The 13,783-nt window shown below is 39.3% G+C and overlaps 1 protein-coding gene across 1 annotated transcript; it reads left to right on the forward strand.

Moving 5' to 3' along the window:
- Nucleotides 1-4,860: 4,860 nt before the first annotated feature.
- On the forward strand, nt 4,861-6,145 carry LOC141649030 (uncharacterized). Its single transcript, XM_074457733.1, has 4 exons — nt 4,861-5,043; nt 5,155-5,430; nt 5,553-5,747; nt 6,053-6,145. Exons 1-4 carry the CDS (start codon nt 4,861-4,863, stop codon nt 6,143-6,145), a joined length of 747 nt encoding a protein of 248 aa, XP_074313834.1.
- Nucleotides 6,146-13,783: the final 7,638 nt, after the last annotated feature.

Genomic DNA, 13,783 nt, shown 5'->3' on the forward strand with positions numbered 1-13,783 from the left:
TTCTAATTCTTTTGTTAATGTAATTTATCTTTATAAAAAAGTGGGGGAATACATTTTTTGCTACCCCTAATTTATGGCTTTTGAAAATGAATATAATCATTAAATTTGCTTTGTAACTAAAGATAGCTTGGTTGTCACTCTTGTATAAATTCCTTCGGAATGGAAATAGTAAGTGCAAACTTAAAGCATATGATATCAGTAACCTCTTTTTTGGACCAAATAATTGCCTTTTGCCATGTGCATGTCAATATTGCAGCAAAGTGAACTATCATTTATTGTTACAACGGTATGAAAGATTGAAAGTTGGTAACCAATTCCAATTTATCTCTTTACAGTGAGGAGTGAGTTGGCTTAGAATCTTGGATTCCCTCCACTCCAGAATTGTGACAGCAACCATGCTGATTTGAACCCAATAGTTTGTGTTTATAGATTACCAACTAAGACCGTTGCGCGACAGATTACCATATAAGACGGTTGTATGGTATTTCCTCCATCCCGGAAATTTGTTTACCTTTGTTTTCGACACAAATACCAAGAAGAAAACGAAGGGACTCATTTGTTATTGGATGACAAGTGGACAATAATGCATATGAAAGATCAAATTACTCATTAGAAACATTCTTAATATTGAAAGCTAAACAAATGAATGAGACATACTAAAATGGAGTAAGTACACAAATAACCGGGACGGAGGCGGTATAAAACAGTCTTTTTTCTGGTGAAATGTGAGAATTTTATTAATCATCAAACATGATCAGGAAACACTCCATAGCATCCATATATTCCTATTTGCACCAGTTTTGATCCTTGTCTTGCACATGGGCCTTTATTCTACTACTGATTCTTTGTAAAACCTCAGACTTAAAATCATTTTCAGAACGCATTCAGGTCTCAGCAGATTAACATTAACTCGAGCATTGTTTCTTTCCATCCACACCAAATAATAGGCAGCAACAAGGATAACTACATTAGTTTTTCTCTGCAAAGCAGTCCCTTTCTTCCTTCTGTTTCCCTGTAGAGTGTTAAGAATAGGAATCTTATATCCACACCACTCCTCAATGAGCTTGATCAACCTTTTACTGTAATGACACTACTAGCAGGAGAAGAACAAGTGTGATTGGGTTCCCACCTCATGGTTATAGATACAACATAACTCATCTTGACAGCAACCAAACCTGAACGACTTTTCCTTGACATTAAATCCTTTGTTCATAATAATCCATGCTGACAGAGCTTGCATAGGGACATTCTAGCTATTCCAGACTTGTGAATGCTAGGGCTTAGCAAAAATTCCGATTATCCAAACTGATCCGATATTCGATCCGAATTTTTGGATATCTGATCCGAAAGTTAAGTTTTGTTTGGATATCTGATCCGAAATCTTTGGTTTTGGTTTGGATATGGATATTAGAATTAAAACATTTGGATAACCAATCCGATCCGAAACTATAGTTTTCTAGTATAATTTCGAGAAAATAAAATTTTATTTGATACAACATGTTTAAAATATTAGAGAAATATCGAAGTGGTACTTTAATTTTATGTCGAGAACATTGGAGTAAAAATACTAAAGAAAATTATCATGTAAGATTATGAATATAATCGTGTTTCAAACTTAATTTTAAAGTAAATTCAAAAGTATGGATATCCGATAGATATCGCATCCGATCCGATTATTTTGGATACCTGAACATTGGATATCCGAAACATTTAGTTTGGATATTGGATATCTAATTTCAGAATTTCTAATATGGATATCCGATCCGAACTAGCACTTTGGATTAGATACCCGATCCGTACTCTGCCCTAGTCAATGCCACTCTACTTTTGGCTTGTGTTCCCTAACCAATCCTAGCCATTTTTAATGCTATAATCTTTTGTCGTTTACAGACCACTTGCCATTTATATAACCTTTTTACATACTCCCTTCATACCACACCAATGGTAACATTGAGAATCTTGACACTATTCATGGTCGTAGGGAATCTTCGATATTATTCTTAATCTATAAGACAAAATATAGTCATGTGAGATCTTGTTTGATTTATCGTCATGAATGCTATAAGAATATCAAATTTTTATAGTTTTTAATAATGTGTAACTAAAGATATTCACGTTGCAAAACATGTCTCGACAAGTGTGAAAAAGTCAATGTTACCATTGGTGTGGTATGAAGTTAGTACTATTTTTGCTTTTGCATATACTTTTCCAAAGCATCTCATTATAGACGGGGGATATCCGTGTATAGCTATAGACGGGTCGGGTCAAATGTCCACCCACTTTAAGTAAAACGGGCCAAATATTACCACCTTAACGCCAAATGTCACCAGTACCATATCCATGTAATAAACTACCTGTTGTAGCTTAGGAAATGGCACTGGTGACATTTGGCGTTAAGGTGGTGACATTTGACCCGGTTTGCTTAAACTGAGTGGATATTTGGCCCGTCTATAGCTATAGACGGATATACGCCGTCTATAATGAGAATTTGTGATACTTCTCCAAGTAAACAATCTTATGATAGCTTACATATGTGTATATTTATTTAATATTGTTAATATTAAATTGGTAAGTGTGTAAGTCGTATTTCGGATAAAAAAAGGAATGAACTAGAGCAACAACAACAACAACAACAACAACAACATCAGAGCCTTAATCCCAAAATAATTTAGGGTCGGCTGACATGAATCATCCTTTCGAACCGTCCATGGGTGAACGCACGCCTCAAAATGCGAATAAAAAAAGGGAAGATGAAAAACAAAAAGGAAGAACGAAAATGTAATGGTGCTGTTCAACGAAAATGTAATGCACATATAAAAAACTTTAGAAAATTATCGAATAGACCAACAAGAAGCATGAAAACACTTGTTCATCAACAATATTGCCGCTGTTGCTGCTGTTACTCAGAATGTGGGCATGAATACTGAGACCCAGAATGCTAATGGTGGGGGTATGCCTGGTGCTGGGGGCTGGCTAGTTGAAGAGGACAATAATAATGAGGCTTTTCATAGTGCAGGGGAGGAGATGGAGATACAAGAGGATTTAAATTTGCTTCAGTAAGGGGTACTGGTGCAGCTGCAAGCTGAAGATCCATATGTTATTTATTCAACTCATGATAGTCTGAGTGGATTTGTGGATAGGGATGAGAGAATCCAGGCTGCTATCTCCAACAGGATTGATATGGATTGGGCAAGGTTGGAGGATGAACAAAGAGGTTATAATCAAACTTCTGAGTTACTTGAGGGGGGTCTTACCTCTATGGTATCATTATCCGGGTGGATCTGTGAATGGGCAGGTGGGGCAAAGCTCTAGGCAAGGTCAAGGTCAAGGAAATGAGGAGTATGAGGAGGATTTGGGTCTGATGAATGGTTTAGCTGTGGTTGCAGAGGATGAGGAGAATAATGGCATAACTGGTATGGAGGAAACTGATGCTGATGATGAGGCTTCTTCTGGCCCTGATGCTGATGAGCTTGCTAATCAGTGGTTCAATGCTCAGGAGGCTCTTATGTCTGATGACTCTTCTTCTGAAAGAGTGCCTGAGGAGATTATTATCATTTCCTCTGATAGTTTATCAGGTATCAATACTGAGCTGCAGCTGGCAATTCAGGGTGGCTCTGAAACTGGGCAACAGCATTCAAATGGCAATGAGTTGATTGCTGGCAGACAAACCTCTCTGGTTTCAGCAGCTATTCTCAGGAAGGGCAAGGAAATTGATGAAGGGTTGTCTAATTTAGCCCCTTTGGAAAAATTGGTTTAAGATGCATATGAAAAGGAGTTGGAGCTGGTGAGGGGCCTGAAGCCTTCTCGTCACCAGGGAATTAAATTTTTTGACGTCCCAGAAGTTGGGGCAAAATCAAAGCAAATTGCAGCATTACCTGTTGGGAGTACATCTGATGGTTTCTTGGGGCTAGCTGATGTTTATCATGCCTCTGATTTGCGTGAGGAGCACAAGGAGGCAATCTCTGCTACAAGAAAAAGGAAGTGCTGTACGGAAGCTGGGGATTATATCATTCCTGAGGAAGCTAGGTTGTCTTTGGACAATGCTAAGAAGTACTTACAGAGGTTGGCCAAGAAAGGACTATGGGATCAAGGAAATCAGAGGGAGGAGAAGCAGCAGATGATCTGGGGTTTTAGGATGAATGTTGATGACGTTATTATGCTGGATTCTAGTGACTCCTCTGAACCTTCTGTCAATGGTATGACAGCTGACGTGGATGGCTTTGCGGAGGTTGGGCCTTCACAACCTCCTCGCTCACCATGATGGGACTTATCTGGAATTGTAGGGGCCTAAATAATACGCTCTCCCCTACAATTCCTAAAATAAGGGCGTTATTAGGTAGTAAGTTTTAGGATTTCTTGTTTTTAATCGAGACGAAATGTAGTGCAAGCCAAGTTTTCCCTATTTTTAGGTCGGCAGGTTTTGTTAATCATTTTGGTGTGGATGCCGTGGGGGCATCGGGTGGTTTATGGGTCGGATGGAGAAAGGAGTCAAGGATGAAGTTGATTAAGGCTTGTAATAATTTTATCATTCTAGTAGTTGAAAAATATAACGGAAGGTTATGGTATCTTGTGCTTTTCTATGGTGCACCGAATCTTAGTATGCGTGCATCCGTCCTAATGGATCTAGAACAATGGTTTGATACATGTAAATACCCATTTCTTATGGTAGGGGATTTTAATCAAGTGGAATTTAGTTGTGATAAGTTAAGTTCAAGTCAAAGGAAAATTGATGGAGCGGAGGACTTCAGCTTATGGAAAATAAGAAATGAGCTAGTGGATATCCCATTTAAGGGACCCCGGTTTACATGGTGCAACAATCATCAAGGGGATAAGAGAGTTTATGAGTGACTAGACAAAGCTATGGGTTCTAAGGACTGGTTATCTTTATTTCCGGATACGGGTATTAAGCACTATCCTATTCAGATTTCTGATAATGCCCCCATCGAAGTTGACCTGAATCTTACACGAAGTGGGGGAAAAAGTCCGTTTAAAATTGATGCTTGGGCTTTGGATTACGAGGATTGCTTGGAGACGGTTCGCAAGGTTTGGAGTACAAGTGATAGAGGGTCGCCGGCTTTTCGCCTTGTCAGGAAGATGGCAAGAGTTAGAACAAGTGTTAAAAAATGAACTCTTGATAAAAAAGCCGAATGGTAGATAAAGTGGGAGGATTTTGATCAAAAATTAGAGCATGGAATGAATTTAGCATGTTCGGGGGGAGGTGATGAGGAGTATTCTAGGGTAAATGAGGAGGTGCGGGAGTTTGCCAAAGCTGCGGCGATGTTTTGGAAACAGAGGGCAAAGGTTAAGTGGATGGTGGATGGGGATACATGTACTAAGTTCTTCTTCAATTGGGTTAAAGGTAGGGCAGGTCAAAATCATATTCATGGATTGAAGGGAGAGGATGGGGAATGGTGTTATGAGGAAGAGCTGGTAAGTGGTGAATTCCAAAGAACTTTAAGGATCTTTATAGAGCATCAGGGGATGGCCTGGAGGTAAGGGATAAATCTACTTTCGATCATGTTCTTGGGTACATTAACCATTTCGTAACACAGGATGAGGTGGACCGTCTGGACAAACCTTTCACAGCCAAAGAGGTCCGGGGAGCTGTGTTTCAAATGGGTGCTTTTAAAGCTCCTGGCCCAGATGGTATTCCGGCTTGTTTTTATCAAAAATGTTGGTCTATGATCAAAGATGAGTTTACGAGTGCGGTGCTGTCTATCCTTAACTATGGCAGGGTCTTAAAGGAGGTAAATAGAACTTTTATTACGCTGATTCCTAATATGGATACACCGGAAGGGGTTTCGGACTATCGACCCCATAAGCCTCTGTAATGTGATAATGCGGGTTGTGACTAAATGCATTGCCAACCGGATGTCAAAGGTCATGGGGTCTCTTGTTAGTGAAACCCAAAACGCTTTTTTACCGGGTAGGAATATTAGTGATAATATTTTGCTGGCGCATGAGGCTATACATAATATTTCGAAGTTTAAAATGGGCAACATGGAAGACGTGCTTTTAAAGCTGATATGAGTAAAGCATATGATATGATTAGGTGAGATTTCTTGGAATCGGTTTTACTCAAATTTGGTTTTCCCCTGAAGCTGGTAAGGCTCATTATGAATTGCGTTACTACAGTGAGCTATGAAATTCTCTTTAATGGAAAACCGCTGCCTCAATTTCGGCCGATGTGTGGTTTACGACAAGGTGACCCGCTTTCCCCATACCTGTTTATTCTATGCATGGAGGTTCTGTCGGTTAATATGGACCATGCCCATGAAATTGGAAGGATACATGGTTTTCGGCTTTGTAGGGGAGTCCGGCCAATAACACACTTGTTCTTTGCTGATGACTCAGTTTTCTTTTTTGAAGATAAAGGGGGAACGTCTGCTTACCTTATGCGCCTTATTAATAAGTACTGCGAGGCTTCGGGACAAAGGATCAACCCTGAAAAATCAGGTATCATCTTCAGTCCAAATACTACGTTAGCGAATGTTCAGAAACTTTTGAAGACTCTAATGATTAGGACCAATAAAGGAATTGGAAAGTACCTTGGAATACCGGCAGAATTTCAGGTATCGAAAAAAGGAATATTCAATTCATTAGTGGAACACATTACTAAACGGATTTCTTCATGGAATGGGATTTTTCTATCACCAGCGGGACGACTTACTTTAATTTCATCAGTCCTATCAAACCTCTCAAATTACTTTCTATCGGTTTTCAAAATTCCGGTAAGTGTGGCAAAAAAGATTAACTCTCTTTTGGCGCAATTTTGGTGGACGGGATGTAAATTGGGGAAAAATGTTCACTGGTGTAGTAAAAATTTCCTGAGTATTCCTAAAAGTGGCGGAGGCTTAGGAATCCGTAATGTGGAGTGTTTGAATCAAGCCCTATTGGCCAAGCATGGATGGCGACTAGTTTCTGGCGACTCTTCCTTGTTTGGTAAGATTTTTCGTGTTAAAGTGTTTGGGACAAATAACTTTACTCTTAGCAGTCGTCAAACCAAGGAATCTGGTATTTCGTGGGGGCTGCGCAGCATTATCCATGGGCTCCAAATGATTCAGACTAATATTGGTTGGAAACATGGCAGGAACTCAACGCTCAATGTTTGGCTGGCTAGATGGGTTGGGGGTTCTAGGCCGGAACCAAAGGATTGTTGGTTGGGTCTTAATGAGGCCCAGATGGCTAATCTGCAGGTGCGACAACTCCTTATGCCAAATGGTGAGTGGAATGAGCATTATGTCCGGGCACTTTTCAAGGAAGAATATTCGGAACAGATTTTGCCAATGCAGCTACGGGATTCACGGCATATTGATGAGGTTTTTTGGCCGCTCACTAAGGATGGGATTTATACAGTAAAGAGTGGGTATGGGTTACTCTTTGATGAATACATTCATAGGAGGGGCTCACCTAAAGATAATTCGAGAATTGGCGACCGGGGAAAGGATTTCTGTAGGAAACGACTATGGCATCTTCCTATCCCAAATACATGGAAAATCCTAGTGTGGAAGATTATTACCAGTACCCTGCCGGTTGGTATGGAATTTTATAAACGAAAGTTGAAAATGGATGTCTTCTGTGGCATGCGTGGGGTTTTTAATAGAAGTTTGGAAACAGTTGAACATCTGTTTCGCTATCGTGAAAGTGCAAGAAGGATTTGGGCAGGATCGGAATTAAGAATCAGGGTGGATAATGTTGGATCCTTAAGCATCACTGACTGGATCATTGATTGGATCAAGCTTCTTTCTGGCAAAGAGGAGGGGGGGGGGGGGGGGTGAAAGGAGGGTGATAATGTTTGTTGCAGTTCTGTGGGGCTTGTGGAATCTTCGGAATAGGTATAAATTTGAGGGCCTGGAGCTGAATTGGCGGAGTATCGTGGATTTTTTCTATGGGAATATTGGGGAAAAGGTACGGGTCCTCAATGAGCAGGTTGGAGGAGGAAAGTTTAGGGCTGTTATGAAGGGATCCCCCAAGGAAAGGATGGATACGGTAAGATGGAGGATCAAGGAAGGATATCCTCTTAACTTTAGATCGTTGTGCGGTGATACGAGTTAAAGTGGACGCTAACTGGGATAAAACCTATATGGCGGCATTTGGGTGGGTGGCGTTTGACTCGACAGGACAAGAACTTTTGCGACGAAGTGTGAAAATTAGGGCGGAAGCTGCTCTACAAGCGGAGGCATTGGGAATGCGTGATGTACTCGTATGGGCAGCCTCTGAGGGCATCCTACATCTGGATATTTCGTCGGATTGTCTTCAACTTATCAATGAAATTGCAGGAGTGGAAAAGGAAGATCATTTGCTGGCAGATATCTTGGAAGATACGAGGGGCACCTTCGGCTTATTTCATTGTTTATGTATTAATTTTATTCCGAGACATTTTAATACTCTAGCACATGGCCTGACCCGTCAGGCCATGAGACTGTAGAAACCTCTTTTTACAGCTGTCAAAAAAAAAAAAAAACTTGTTCAACAATGAAATATGATGCAATAAGAGCACGTATCAATAATAGGGTCATGTAATACCTGGATCTTTAGATATTATGATATGGCTAAAGTCGTATCACCAAATCAAAATAAAACTATCTCAAAACTAACAAGAATAGCTAGTGATAAGACAGGTATCGAATCCACAGGGAGGCGGTAAAAGTAGTCTGTAAATATTTAAATTGTCTAAAGGTAACCGTTTTCTTGGGGGTTTGTGTTGTTTGTTATCTAACCAACTAATTGCAAGTAATTTAAAGGGTTTAAAACAATGATATTAAAAGTCTAGGATTTCCGGCTCACTAGGTCAAGTATATGGGGTCTCTTAATCATTTGCTAGATCTATCAAGTTGTCTAAGGTCACAAGATCGGTCGATTCTATTATGCCCTTTAGATCGATTCTAACATGCGGTCGCTATAATTAGATACAATGTATTTGATTATCGCAGCCTATATTAATTCTAACCCGGTCGGTGAAAGGATTAATTTGCTACACTAATTAACAACTCAAGCCTAAGTTAATTAACTAGAATAAGAACAATAATCAAACGACAACTTATGTGATTTTTCTAGCAATTAATCAATTTTCCCTTTCTAATTAATCTAGATCCCCTTCATCCTAGATGAGGAAATTAGCTACTTATGACTAAAGCAATAACAACAATAATGATAATTGAAGACATGATTAAGAACATGAAATAAGAACAATAATTGAATAACATAAACTTGAATGATTAATTATTGAGGAAAGATTAGTACTGTAGCAAGGAAAGATTAAAGCTAGAGAGAGTATTCAACCGTTTTAAGTAAAATAAAGCATAACCTAATAATCCCGTACGAGTTTCTAATTTATAATACAAATAACTGTTTTAGGAAAATCCAGAAATAAATCTGCCAGAGAGGTTCCTCGATCGAGCCTAAGGTGACTCGATCGAGGACGATTACTCGATCGAGCCTCAGGGGACTCGATCGAGGAACCAGCTTCACAGATGATTTCTTCGTTTCTTTCACTTTTAGCCTTCATGCAACCTCGTTCCTCGTGCCATGCTCTGTGTATTCCACTATGCCATCTCCGCTATGCTCATCTTAGCTTGATTATCCTCGTAATGCGTTATTTTTGCATTAAAACATAAAATAGCGGCAGTATCGACAATTCACTGAAATAAGGCATATAAATGATATAAAGGCACGAAAACGGTATATAAAATGGTATGAAAGGAGCTATAAAAGTATATATAAAAGTGATACATCAAACTCCCCAAAACGAAACCTTTGCTTGTCCTCAAGCAAAGCAATCAAACCAAACAAAGGACAAACAAACAAATGGTGAATGAATAACTCAGATCAAATATTTAGGCACATACAAATCCCAGCTATCCACATCTATAACAAAGTAATGACCAAAAATTGTGCCAATAAAACAAATTCAAAGGCACGGGTAACGGATTTACGCAGCTCTTACTCAAGATGTGACATGATACCGAGACTCAGCCAAATGTTTTTCAACCTTGTAAGACAATTTTTTTGGATTCTCGCGGTTTCACTCATGCACTCATAAGGGGTGAGATATATGTAAGATAGAAAGAATAGAGACACTCACTCAACTTATGAAACATGCATACAATCTAATGTGATAAAAGATTCTCCAACTAGTGCGCATTCACAATACAGACCAAGTACATGTATCAAGGACAAAATGGTGGTAAAGTGACATGAGTATAGAAGTGGCTTGTGCAAAAGCACGTATGGGTATGTGAGGCTCAGACGGTAGTCGCAGCACTAAACCAATAGCCAAATCTAATAATATATAAAACAATCATCCAACTGGAGAAATTATCTCAACTTTGACAACATATGAGAGAATGAAAAGACTCTCCAAATGTGCATTAGACTCCAGTAATTACCACTCATGACCTCCTAACAAAACTTGATGAAACAAGAATTTTTCTTTCATTTTCTTTTCTTTCTCTTTTTTTTTTTTCGATTTTTTCTTTTTTTTTTCTTTTTTTTTTCTTTTTGTTTTTTTCTTCCTTTTTTTTGACATTTTTTTGTTCTTTTCTTTTTGTTCTTCTCTTCCTTTTTTTTTTTTCATTGCTTCATAATATTTTTCTTTTTCAACATAGGAGGTCACACAATTGCTACAAATAGATAGCTACTACCCACATGACAATAAAAGTCCCAACCCAACCAAAGCAGCTATAACAATAAAGACTCAAGCAACTGTGACTGTCCCGAAAAAAAGGTAGGCAAATTCTGGAATGTAGCTAAGAAATAGGATATAAAATGGCTACATGGTTCAAACGGGCTAGCAAAAATTGGGTAATGTATGGCATATTTGAACAAAAAGAATCACCTTTCCTCATGTACTCAATCATATGAACGCACAAAAGCCAAGAAACTAATGTCACACTTATGCAGTTTGATATTACATATTCCACAAGGAGACCACACTCTTCAGCCTAAATAACAATGAGACCGGTTTATTAATGTTCCCGGCCTAGGAAGCTCTAAAGACCTCCGAAATTTAAGTGGTTTACCAACAAAATAAAGTCAAATTTACTCGGCATAAGGCATATTGTGACGGTCAAGACTTGAGTAAAAGAGCTTTGTTCATCATAGCTAACGGGTCAAAACAATGTACATGGACAACTAGATGGGATTCAAATGCAGAGACAAAGCAAATTATCATCATTGCTAAACAATTCACCAAGACTCGACTCAAAATAAATAAAACATGTTTTTGAATTTTATAAATTTTTCAATTTTTTTTTACACACAACAGAAATAAATACTCTCCCCCAAACGTAAATGTCACAGTGTCCTCATTGTGACGCCTACAGCATAGCAATCACACAGAAATCCAGCAACCTATGGGACACAACTAACAAAGGGAAGAGGGAAAATAAGAAATGCAATAAAACAAAAACAGGAAAGATAATACGAGGTGTAATGCAAAAGCCTCCCCCAAACCAGTTGGAAAGTGAGGGATGTAGTGACCAGCTGTCACTACTGAGCTCCATCATCATCAAGGTTAGCTTCATCAAAATCATCAATCTCAGCATACAAAGATAGTAGCTCAGGGTCAGAAGCAGGGGTACCACGGCCTCTAGAACGACCAGCTCGTCTACCACGGCCTCTAGAACGACCACCTCCTGGGAAAGCTGATGCAGCAGAAGTAGAAGCTCCAAACTGACCAAACTGCCCACGCTGTAAAAGAGGAACACCCACATCCTTGGGAAAGACAGAAGTAGGCTGATGGGGACGGACTAGAGTGTAGAAAGGACGACCCAAAGCACCATAATCAGTATTAAACTGTCCAAACTCAGCAGGAGTCACTCTAAAAAGGTGGAAGACATGGCTATCATCACCAGGTGTGGTGTAGTAGCTAGGAGAAGTGCCCGTGTACTGTCCTCCTGCAGCAAGAGTCATAGCCTCCATCTGCTCCCACATATGCCGCTCAGTCAATGCGGTGTTGATTCCCTCATGAATCCTCAGCTCTCTCGCAAGAACGGGGTCAAAATGATAGCCCTGGGTAAGATAGGCTGTAGGAGGTGGAGGAGGAGGAGGAGTAGGCTGGTAAGAACCAGGTAAGTGGGTGGCAGGCTGACGACGTCTCCGACGCCCACCAGTAGTAGTAATAGTGCTGGAACTGGGAAAAGTAACCAAGAGGTCCTGCGGAATCAAATAAGTGACAGGTGGGGGTATCTCCCTAGCTGTACTCTCCTCAAGAGGGTCCACAGCCGGCAAATGGTCACAAGGCAAAAGCATGTAAGAATGACCCCGGACCTTCTGATAGTAGTTTTTTGTGTCGGTTTTAGAGGGTGATTTTATCACCCTCATGTCCTTTAATATGGGTTGTTAAGTATACTTCTCCTAGTATTTGACATTCGGTTTTGATGTGGTAGCTTGCGCGTTCTACCTCGGTTTTACAATTTATGTTGATGCACGGAACCCGAGAGTTAAAGAGGACCTCTCAACGGTCAAGAACAAGGCACAAGCGGCACATGTGACCTAAGTTTCAGCTGGGAGAAGTTAGGAGTGAAGATTAGAAGAAATGAGAACAAGTGAAGAGGTCAAAGCTCTTGGAATTAGAAGGCCAAAACTGCGAGCCTATGCGCAGGCTGCGCAAACAGGTGGCGCAGCTGTGCACGATTGCGCAGGCAATGGTGTTTTTGGCGCAGGCTGCGCAGCCTGCGCAGCTTTGTTTTACGGAGCCTTCTAATCTTCTTTTGGGCTTCTTAGGTGGAAATCTTTTTAGGTTTTCGTGAAGCCCTATATATACCCAAAAGTTTGAAGACCTGAAAGCATCATACAACATCATATCATCTCATCTAATCTCATCATTTAGGGTTTGAAGCTTGTAATAATTTAGAGGATTTTCTCATTCAAGTTGTAATTTTTCTTTGTATTTTGGGTTTATGAAGACTATGGAAGGCTAAATCCTTCCTTGCTTGGTGTAATTCATCCAAAGTATCCAACTTTGGTATTGTAAGACTCTTTTAATCTATTCTTATTTATCTATTGATCTTTCCTTATGCTTAATTCTTATGTTGAGTAGATGAATGTTAGAATTGATCACTCTTGCATCTTGTTTACCCAACTATTGCAAATTCTAGAGAAATGGTTTAATCTATCTAGGATTATTTGGAGCAAGCTTGTTGTATGTTGATTTGGTTTAAAGTATTCATGCAATAAGTAGGAAATTTCATATCTTTTCTCATTTGTATGGTTTAATCTTGTGAGAATTGATCCTAGCTTCTTATCTTGGCACAACTCTTAATGCTCATGTTTGATTTGCACTCATGGTTTAATGAATTGTTGATTAAACTTGAAGGACATACATGAATGGTTTAATTTGTGTATGTTAACATCTTGATTTGAAAGTATTGGGTGGATAATAAGAGGAGAGTTATAAAAGAGTCAAACTTTACTATTGTTGGTTACTAAGGAAGGATTGCACCAAGTCCTCTTTAATATTGAATTCTCTTGTTCACCAAGTGTTTGTTATATTGCTTGTTAGACAAAGATTGCAATTTTACTTTGTTTCATGTTACCAATAAACTCAAAACCCCCCCTTATCTATGTTTATCTATTGTTTGTCATTGTTGATAACCATTGTTTGTTTATAAACTTGTCATTAGTGGTCAATAGTTTACAATTCAAGTATTTAGCCTAAAAGTTCTTCTCTTGGGATCGACCCTTACTTGCACTATATTGCTTTATCCATTAGAGTAATCTAGAGTATAGTTTGGCTTATAAATTGTTAATTTGGTAGTTTAATTCTAGTATTTAGCGACCT

Source organism: Silene latifolia, chromosome 3 (genome assembly GCF_048544455.1).
Source record: "Silene latifolia isolate original U9 population chromosome 3, ASM4854445v1, whole genome shotgun sequence".
Lineage (NCBI taxonomy): Eukaryota > Viridiplantae > Streptophyta > Magnoliopsida > Caryophyllales > Caryophyllaceae > Silene > Silene latifolia.